Source organism: Colossoma macropomum, unplaced genomic scaffold, assembly GCF_904425465.1.
Source record: "Colossoma macropomum unplaced genomic scaffold, Colossoma_macropomum, whole genome shotgun sequence".
Taxonomy (NCBI): domain Eukaryota; kingdom Metazoa; phylum Chordata; class Actinopteri; order Characiformes; family Serrasalmidae; genus Colossoma; species Colossoma macropomum.
The window spans coordinates 48,811,278-48,822,349 of record NW_023494791.1 but is presented as its reverse complement, the minus strand read 5'-3'; the positions used below and the strand labels follow the sequence as shown (position 1 = coordinate 48,822,349).

General features: G+C 41.6%; 1 protein-coding gene across 4 annotated transcripts in view; it reads left to right on the top strand.

The window, feature by feature from the left end:
- Window positions 1-9,578, top strand: part of slc8a3 (solute carrier family 8 member 3) — a 97,104-nt gene extending 87,526 nt beyond the window's left edge. For 3 of the 4 annotated variants that reach the window (XM_036575242.1, XM_036575244.1, XM_036575241.1), the window contains 3 exons: window positions 468-567; window positions 4,000-4,272; window positions 6,710-9,578. In XM_036575242.1, coding sequence (XP_036431135.1) covers window positions 468-567; window positions 4,000-4,272; window positions 6,710-7,086 — 750 coding nt within the window. In that variant the 3' untranslated portion in view covers window positions 7,087-9,578. The remainder of the gene's footprint in view (window positions 1-467; window positions 568-3,999; window positions 4,273-6,709) is intronic. The other variant, XM_036575243.1, reaches the window with a different exon arrangement.
- The last annotated feature ends 1,494 nt before the right edge of the window (window positions 9,579-11,072 follow it).

Here is an 11,072-nt window from a genome sequence, read left to right as displayed (position 1 = left end):
GCAGAATGACATGATGTCACAGACAAAGACGGTGGATTTAAACTGATCTGTAAACAAAACGATTGAACAAGTATCGGGTAAACTGCATGGACAGGTTACGCATGTTTTCTATAGGTTTAAGAAGTAAACAACCCACAACAACAAGCTTGTCTTTAGCTCACATTACTGAGGAACAGAAACACTTCAAAGACATCACAGTATTTTGTCAGATCTAAAGGGTAAACAGATTAGAACCTCTGACCAAAACATGAGACGCTGGCTCTGCACTGCCCTCTGGTGGAGGATTCAGTTCAGACAGCTCATAGAACAAATATCATTAGAAATAAGCCAACTTGCATATCAAAAATTCTTATTTACTACTTAATTTTTAAAACTTTCAGACTTTTTGTCTGTTCAACAATTCTGAATCCTGTCTTCTCGATATTAAGATGTTGGATGTGCTGGTTTTCTTCTCATTGTGTGTGTAGAGCACCGTGGATAAGCTGATAAAGAAGACTAACCTGGCGCTGGTGGTGGGCACGAACTCATGGAGAGAGCAGTTTATGGAGGCCATTACGGTCAGTGCAGGTAATCAGCTGCACTAAACACTAACACACCTACTGAGACTAAACACTAAAACATTCGTATACACTAACAAATAAACACCAACACTAACACTGAAACATCTGGTCCACCCTCACCCCCCCTCCTCCATCTCCCAGCTCCATTCACCAAATGTGAGCCAATCAGAGCAGAGTATATCACTTTACGCTCTGTTTCAGCATCTCAGCTCCTAAAGAAACCACGTCAGACCCGCTGCTGAGAGCTGCAGCCTCTTATACCCACCATGCACGTCTGTTTTTTCAGCTTGTTGCAGCATCTTCCCGCTAGAAACATGCGTAAAACACTGCCACTGCATTTTCATTGATAATGAAGTGAAATTCAGTGTTGCAGCAGCGCTTCACTTCACAGGCAGCACCGCTAGCTGGCTAACATTAACATTACAGCTGGTTTTTACTAGTGTTTGTTATGCTAGTGTAGCTGCACAGTTAGCTCTGTCGACATTCCCTCATTTTACGCAGAATGGAGATTTTTGGGAGCACAAACTTAAAAAACTGCATTATTATTATTATGACAGAGAGTCTTATATATTATACACAGACAATAAAAGTGATGCCAAAAATGTGCAACAACAACAACGTGTGTTTTTCAGGTGAAAGCAGTAATAAAACCTCGCAGCATGTCAAATATAATCATTAAAATACTTCAAAAATTGTATTATTATTGTATTAAATTGTGAATCCATTTAACATCTCATGCTTGAAACGTCTTTTCCATGAGTCGCCCAGTAAAGTTTATGAAAAATGCACATTTTAGTCCCTCAACATTCACTCAGCCCTGAACACACACCCCTCTAAAACATCTGGAATATTCCATACGTCATAAATATTCCATACGACATGTTTCACAAGAATTTGCATCATTTCTTGAAACTCATGGGGAAAAGAAAAATAAGTTCTCCAATTCTTTTATTTCTGTTTTTATTCCATTGTGAAACTGGCTGAGGAGGTTGTGTTGAAAGTGCATTCGTTTTAGCCAAATTATAGAACACATGAATGTAAATGATTAAAAAAAATACATTTTAAGTAATCAGTAGTGTTCTTAATGTCCTCATGTCGTTAGCGTGGATGCTAATTAACCACATTTTGTGTATTTGCTAAATCTGTGCTAGAAAACTCAACCCTGTTACTCATTTAAGCCTCCGGCAGCATAGAAACCTGAAAAAGCATAATAAATAAAGTTTCATTTTTAAGTGCTCATTTTTAAGTGATCATGAAATCACCTGATAACAGACATAAAACACCTGAAAATCTCACTCTGGTGACCTCACCAGACTTGGCAACCCTGATGAAGCCTTTTAACTACCGAACCACGAGCTCTCACTTCTCTCTCCTGAAGAAAAACTCTCATCTCTCTCTGTGTTGCTGAAATATTAACACCATCAGCTGCGTTTACTCTTTTATGAAGCTGCGCTAAAATATGGATGCACCCTGTTCTGTCCATCACCCTGAATCGCCATGGCGACTGTAGGCCTGCGGGACTCCTGGTTGCAGCATCAGGAGAGTTGCAGGAAGGAAAAGGATTTTTTTTCCCAGTATTGCTGGTTTTGCGACGTCAAAAAGGCAGCATTTAATTGAGTGATTTTAGCGAGCTTTTATTTCAGCACTAATGGTCAGTAGTCTGATACAGTCCAGCTGCGTAACTACAGGCCTAATTTAATCAACATCTTTATTTTTAATGAATATGTTCATCACAACTTAGTGTGGCTGGTCATTAATGTGTTTTTATTTGTAGCAGCTGTGCAATAGCAATACTGTTACCCCTGAAAATACTGACATTAGCAACATTCTGCACCCCTAAATGACTTCTAAAAGGTAGCAAGCTAACTAGCAAGTTCCACCCAGGGTCAGTTTAACAGCCAAGTAAGGGACAAAGCTAAGCTAGCTCCAAATGGTTAGTGACAACTAAGTCAGGTAGCAAGCTAGCTAGCAAGGCTTGTGGTCACTTTGACAGCTTAGTAAGGTAGCAAGCTAGCAAGCTAATGGTCAGTTTGTGTGCTAAGTGAAGTAATAAATTAGCTATACATGCCCAAATGGTCAGTTCCACAGCTGTCTATCTAGCTGGCTGGCCCCAAAAGTTTGACCGCTACTCAGACAGCGAGCATATATCAGTCTGCTGGCCTGAAAAGGTGGCACCCCGCTGACTGTATCACACTGCTGGTCCACCCCCGGACCACCTAGATCACTGTCCTGATTTTAATCTCCTCAAACAGATTTTAAATGCACACAGCCTTTTATTTTGAAAAGTAAACTAAGATAAATATTACAAACAATTGAAAGAAAAAGGAGATAAGGCCAAATATAAAATGATTTTGTCGCAGACACTGTGCTAGTTTGGTCACAGCTGTATAACCGGCTCTATTTATGATATTACTGTTAAAATTATTTACCAAACTAATTTACAAAGAATAACGAAAGAACGAAATGAGGGGGAAATAAGTGAATTGGACTGAAAGTGGAAAATGAGTGATGAAAAGTGGATTTTTTTCCAACACTCTGCTGAGCCAGCTGGAAAACGCTGTGCACGAAAGGCAAACTCCTTAAAAAAAGGTGGTTCTTCAAGGGTTCTTTAGTAAAATGATTCTTTATAGAACCATGAACTCTCAAAGAACCATTTGCATGATTATCATAAAATAGTTCTTCAGATTGATGCAGATTGTACTGTGGATGGTTTTACGTAGAACCCTGTTAAATAGGGTTCTATATAGCACCCAAAAGGGTTCTTCTACTGATACAAGCTTCACACTGTAACAGTAGTAGAACCCTTTTTGGTGCTATATAGGACCATATAGAACACATTCTCCATCAATCTGAAGAACACTGTCATGATGCAAAGAAGCTTTTAAACAAGCTTTGTGTGTTCATGGTTTTATATAGAACCATTTCTTTACTAAGGAACCTTTGAAGAACCGTCTTTTTTAAGAGTGCAGTGAGCTGCCAGCTTTGCCGTCAGCAGGCAAACAGTGGCCTTCTATCCTCTTGCTGTCTGGTTAGCAAGCTGACTAGTGCCATATGGCTAGCCTGACAGCTAAGCTGGGCAGCTAGCTAGTTCAACTGCTGAACTGACCGTTTGGAGACCAGCACAGGGCAGATTTGACAATCAAAATGTGTGCATATGAATTATTCCTAATAAATTCTGTAACATTATTGGCTCCATAATATGATTTACGCTTCCTTGTTTTGTCCTGTAGGTCAGTCTCTATGGAATGTGGTGCAAATGCATAATATCAGGCTTGGCATGTAATGCTAGGCTAATCTTAAATGGTGGCATCCTAGATTTTTATTTCTTTCTCTTTCTCTCTCTCTCTCTCTGTCTCTCTCTCTCTCTCTCACTCTCTCCCTCACCGCACAACTCTTCCCCCCCATCTCTCCCCCCGCTCTGTCTCTACATTTCCCCCAGGAGATGAGGATGAAGATGACACAGGAGAGGAGCGCCTCCCGTCCTGTTTTGATTATGTCATGCACTTTCTGACGGTTTTCTGGAAGGTTCTGTTTGCCTGTGTCCCTCCGACTGACTATTGGAACGGCTGGGCGTGTTTCGTCGTCTCCATCATCATCATCGGCCTCCTAACGGCCGTCATCGGCGACCTGGCTAGCCACTTCGGCTGCACCATCGGCCTGAAGGACTCGGTTACAGCCTTGGTGTTTGTAGCCCTCGGCACGTCTGTGCCAGGTCAGTGTGTGTGTGTGTGTGTGTGTGTGGTGTGTGTGTGTGTGTGTGTGTTAGCTTCATTAGAAAGACCTACCTTATACTTCCACTCACTGGCCACTTTATTAGAAACACCCACCTTATGCTTCCACTTTCTGGCCACTTTATTAGAAACACCCATCTTATGCTTCCACTTTCTGGCCACTTTATTAGAAACACCCATCTTATGCTTCCACTCACTGGCCACTTTATTAGAAACACCTATCTTGTGCTTCCACTCATTGGCCACTTTATTAGAAACACCCACCTTGTGCTTCCACTCATTGGCCACTTTATTAGAAACACCCACCTTGTGCTTCCACTCACTGGCCACTTTATTAGAAACACCCACTTTGTGCTTCCACTCGCTGGCCACTTTATTAGAAACACCCACTTTGTGCTTCCACTCGCTGGCCACTTTATTAGAAACACCCACTTTGTGCTTCCACTAACTGGCCACTTTATTAGAAACACCCACTTTGTGCTTCCACTCACTGGCCACTTTATTAGAAACACCCACTTTGTGCTTCCACTCACTGGCCACTTTATTAGAAACACCCACTTTGTGCTTCCACTAACTGGCCACTTTATTAGAAACACCCACTTTGTGCTTCCACTCACTGGCCACTTTATTACCCATGAGGAAAAAAATATATGGACATATTTTTATATATTTGAAATATAAACACACTGCAGTCGATGCTGAAATATATTCCAAACACTAAACTGTATTTCAGAATATTTTGCAAAATTAACCAAATATACTTGAAAATGCATTCATTTTAAAATGTATGGGGAAATATTACATGCAGACAAAAATAACTGTGTGTAAATGTGTTTATCAAATCCATTAGAAAATGTATGAAAATATCCAGAATCCTGTCTGATGCTCTTCACTGTCTGATACCTTTTAGAAATGAATTTGTATTCCAGTATCTTCATTTTAAATCTGATCCTTTATCAGGACAGAAGTGAGTGTTGTGGGTATTGATACTCTGTGAAAATGCAGTTATGATCTGATATCTTGTTTATGTGAAATACATTGTGTGTGAGAGTCTGACTGCAGACGTACATGGTTAATGTAAAGTACAGTGCAGATCACAGAAGTCAGTACATTTAGTTACATCTGGAACCTTCATTACACTCAACTGAACACAGATAATAACTAATACTGATAAAGGCATTTTAAACATATATTTAATACATACATTTTTGGCCATTTTCATACATTGCAAAACGTTTCATTTTGTGCTTCCACTTGCCACTTCATGAGCTCACCTTATAGGCCAGTGTTTCAGAAGCTCATGTGCTCAACATCTCCATAAATCTGGTCAAAAATAGATGCATTTTTAAATTATTAAATAGTATTTTTATCAAATGAACAAAAAAAAAAATTCAGTTCATATTTTAAATATTAGCAAACCTTCACATACAGAGGCTGCGTTCTGAAGTTTTAGCATTAGCTAGAATTCAGTCACTGATTAGCCCTGTTAGATACAGACTTAGCCTAGCGCGCTGAATCAGAGAGGTTAGAAACGAGGAGACGCTCACTGGTGGAAATTTGAACAGGGAAAGCTTGTAACACTCAACATGGCGTCTGTTTAGGGAGAAAGTGCCGCCCTTTAATAAAGAGACCCTGTTAGCTCTCTGGTTACACCACTAGCAGGAAAAGCCTCCCTCGTGGTGAAGATCTGTGCAGGCGCAGCAGCCAGAACAGCCCAAAATACATGTTTTTTGTGCGTTATTGAGCCAAACGATACGAGCTATTTATAATGTTTTTGCCAGATTTTATCAGTGATTTGAAATATGTTCTTGAAACGTTTATTTGACCGTCAGTGTCGAGTATTTAGGTCCCTGTTCACAGACTTTCCTATAAGGACTTTGGCTAAATGCTAAAATATAAACACATAAAAAATATTATGTTCAATTTTTATTTCCAAACATTGACTAAGCAACAGACAAAATCGGCTTTAAAGCGTCAGTATGGCATTCACTATGCTAATTGGTGGGCTATAAGCTTCCAGAATTTGTTAGCTCCATTAGCCTCGTAGCTCCAGTGCTAGTAAATATGTCCTCATTCAAAGAGAGAGGAATGTAGTTTTGTGTGATTTTTGCCACGATGGCCGCCGAGTGGACAGACTTTTCTATAAGGACTTTGGCTACATGCTAAAATAAAACATCATGTTCAATGATCATTTCAAAAAAATTGACAAAGAAACAGACAAAATCAGGCTTGAGTGGAAGTTTCTACCCAAATGTGTCAGTATGGCACGCAGAATGCTAATTGGTGGGCTATAGGCTTCCATTATTTGTTAGCTCTATTAGCCTCGTAGCTCCAGTGCCAAAGCTAAAGAAGCAGACTTGTTTCGGCTGTTCCACTATTATTTCTGACTCTCTCTCTCTCGCTCTCTCTCTCTTTCAGACACCTTTGCCAGTAAAGTCGCGGCCGTCCAGGACACGTACGCGGACGCCTCCATTGGTAACGTAACCGGTAGCAACGCCGTTAACGTTTTCCTGGGCATCGGCGTGGCCTGGTCCGTGGCTGCCATCTACTGGCACATGCAGGGCCGAGCGTTCGAGGTTCCGGCCGGCTCCCTGGCCTTCTCCGTCACACTCTTCACCATCTTTGCCTTCCTGGCGGTGAGTGTGTTGCTGTACCGGCGGCGGGCGCACATCGGCGGGGAGCTGGGCGGCCCCCGCAGCCATCGCATCTTCACCACCCTCTTCTTCCTCAGCCTGTGGTTCCTCTACATCCTCTTCTCCAGCCTGGAGGCCTACTGTCACATACAGGGCTTCTGAAGAGGGAGGGAGAGAAGGAGAGAGGGAGAGAGAGAGAGAGAGAGGGATGAAGAGAGGTTACAGGGTCAAGAGAGAAGGAAAGAAAGGAGGGATGGAGTGAAACAGGAAGAAAGAACAGACAGAGGGAGCGAAAGAGGAGGAGAGATAAAGCAGCAAAGACGGAAGTGTCTGTCAGAGATTTGAACAGATTCTGCTGGACCAGACCGGACTGAACTGGACTGGACTGGACTGGATCAAGCCAGACTGGACTGGATGGACTGAACCAGACTGGAGTGGATCAAGTTGGACTGGACTGGGCAGAACTGAACGGGACCGGATCAAGCATTGATGCATTAGACTCAATCGGACTGGACTGGATTAAAGACGGACTGGACTAAACCGGATTGGACTAAGCTTAATTTAACAGAATGGACTAGACTAGGGCAAGTCAGACTGGACTGAGCCAGATTCAGTTGGACTGAACTGGCATGAACCCAACTAGACCTAACAGGACTGGAGTAGACCAGGGTGGACTGGACTGGACTGTGTCAGGTGGACTGCACTAAACTGGATTTGAGGGATCTGGATCAAGCCAGACCGAACTGGACTGGATTGAATCGATCTGGACTGGACTGAGCCACACTCGATCGGACTGGACCGAACCAGCATAAACAAGACTATACTGGACTGGACTGGATCAGACCAGACTGGACGGAGCCAAACTCTAGGATGAACTAGACTAGACTAGACTGGACTGGATCAGACCGGACTGGACTGGAGTTCTGCTCTGTGGAAAGGAGCAGGTTAGTGAAGAGAAGAGGAGCTCTCGTCCCTTCAGAAAGCGTCCAGCTTCTCTCTCGTTCTCTCTTTTCCGCCGTTTCGGCGGCGCGTGCGGACGGGACACACCGAGCGCAGCCTGAGCTTTTCACAATCTCTATTTTTCTCACCAACCTGCTGAGAACGACTCTTTTCTAACGAAGTATTTTGGGAAAAAAATAGACGACAAAAAACTACAAAAAGAGCAAGCAAAGAACTATTTTCTGACCTACGTAAATGGATAAGAATACTATTTCATCAGAAAAATGAAAAAAAGAAGAAATATATAATAATTACTGAAATCTGTTATCGAGTGACATTCGGGTGGACGCATAACGTCGTTTCTTTTTCGTTTGCTTCGTTTGCTTGAACTCACAAGCTTACAGCGCACACACACACACACACACACGCAGGCCACAGCGGCGGCCCGGGGAGAATCGGATCACACACTCGGCGGAGGAAGAGAGGAGACGGAGGAGAAGAGAACAGGAGAAAACCACAAACACTCGGAGACGTTTCTCAAACGCTGCATTTCCTCTGTGACGGATCAGCTGTGTATGGTTTTACGCTGTATGATATGAAGTGTGCTCATGTTTTCTGTAGATTTTTGTGCATTATTTTGCAGCCGTGCATTATCTCTCCCGCAGTACCCCCCCTTTCTGAGCTCGGGCACGGGATAGACAGAGCAGACGGAAGGAGGGAATGAAGGAGGAATGCAGGGAAGGGTCACAGAGAGGTCCTTTACCAAAACAAAACAACTTGGGTCGTTTTTATTTTCCTTTATTAACTCACAATTTCTGATATCACCCTTATTACAGTGTGAACATGCTGCCTCCTTTAATTATACATTTTATTTACATACACGTTTATATTTATATACAGTGGGGTCCACATTCAACACGTAGGGAGCCCCGCTGGTGACATCCTGTATAAATAAAAATAATGAGTGGCCACGACTTAGTAAGGCGTGGGAATGAGATCCTAATGCGTGGCCACGACTTAGTAAGGCGTGGGAATGAGATCCTAATGCGTGGCCACGACTTAGTAAGATGACTTATTTTTGTTTATATGAGATGTCACCAGCAGGGCTTCGTAAACATCTGAGATAAACAACAGTTTTAGAATTTTGAAAAATGTAAAGCAAATTTTTTGACAATAAGAAATATTCATGATTTTACATGACTTTTCAAATATATGCAAATTTTTAGACTTTGACCTTAAAAAGGTCAGTTTTGTTTAGTCTTATTCCTTCCAGTGAAGCTCGTGTTCAGACTCTCAGGTGGGTCTGATCTGCTGAGTAGACTTTTACACAAAAGTGTGGAGTCCATACAGCTCAAGACAATGATGGACGCACCACCAAATATGAAGAAATTCTGAAATTCATATTAAAATTTCAAAGATTACACTTTTAATGCTCATAATATAATTTGTAATGAAAACGTTTGTGTTCAGTTACATAAGAATGCAAAATAGAAGCATTTTCACCAGCGCTCTCAAACCTTTGGACTCCATTGTGTATATATATATATATATAAATATATAAATTCATATATATATGATAGAAACTTTGTGCCTATTCGTTGCCAACTGGGGTTTTCATCACTGTAGCATTAATTGGTTATATTGTACAGGTATAAATCTCTGACCTCACAAAGATTCAGTTTAATTACAATATGATTCAATAATGATTTGATTCAGCTGGTTCACTTTGTTACAATTTGGCTATTTTAAAAAAAATACACTGAAAATATAAATGTGACTTTTTTTATTTTTCACACAGAGAAAAGCCTGGGACTTTTATTTTGGCAAAATGTGTGCAGTTGCAGTTGATGCAGATGAGTGCGTCATAACGCACTGATGCATTTTCACACCTCGAGTTATTTAGTCAGATATTTTAGACGCTTTGATTAGCCAACGAGAAAGAGAAGTAGCCGAGAGCCAAAAACCAAAGAGCAGGAAGTGACCTCTGACCTTCTGTGTGGTCGGTCATCCTGTGGAACGTCCACTCTTAACGTACCCGAGTGAGTGAGTGTTTGTGTGTGTGTGTCGGGGGTGGGGTGGTGGGGTTGGCGGGGGTGTCTGGTGTCCTGCAGTGTGTTTATTACAATTTTACACCATGCTGACTCTGTATGGGCTGGAGCAGCTGTGATTACTGCATTCGTCCACTAGAGGTCAGTAAACAGCTACAGCAGAAAAAGGCAGGAAAACACACTTCAGTGAAAACATGACTTTTAAAATATGTTTACATTCACAGTCAGTTGTGTCTGGGTGAGTCTTATCTGAGCCTTCATTTCCTATAGAGCTGGGGTCTCAAACTCAAATCACCCGGGGGGCCACTAGCCAGGTGGTCTTGTCCAAAAGGCGGTGCCGTTTGGAACAATGCAGCATCCACAACTACTACTTTTACTACTACTACTACTACTACTAATAATAATAGTAATGATTGTTATTATTACTATTATTATTATTATTATTATCAGTAGTAACATAAATAAACAAAGCGTTTAATAGATATTTATGTTCAATTACATCAAATAAACATCTTTAACAGTAGAATTATATAGGACTCTTATCTTGTAAGCATTATAAACGCGAGTGGAGATCGTTTGAATCTGCGTTCTCACTGGATTAGTTTGATATTTTTATTCATTTCCTAACTGTGAATCTCACACTGAGTCCTGAATGAATCCATGAGGGCAGATTTAACTGACTGTCGCTCTAAATTAGATCATTATCAGAGTTAGCTGTGGCTAAATTACAGTCGGCGTGCGGCGCTCCTGCTGCGTCAGGTTTGCGCCTGAGCGTGCGGCGCTCTGTTTCTGCTTTACACTTCCTGATCATCAGTCTGAGCTGATTTTATCGAGCTCGTGTTGGGGAGCCAGACGGGTGAAGCAGATCTACCATCAGATGGAAATGAAATAAAGTCATTTTCGGGCTGTATTAAAGGAAAATTGTGTATTTGTGATTTTGAGACCCCTGATTTATAGAGAAATTACACTCACTCCCTCCTCTAAAACACAGCCTGCACTCCAACACATGCACACACAGGTTTCTTCTTCAGTGGCTGGTTTGTTGTGTTAATTTATCATTCATATTGTACTAGATAATCATAGAACGTTCACGTCACACACACCCCCAATGCCTTGTTAATGTTTGTATAAGTGTGGTTTTATGGTTTGACCTCTCTTACT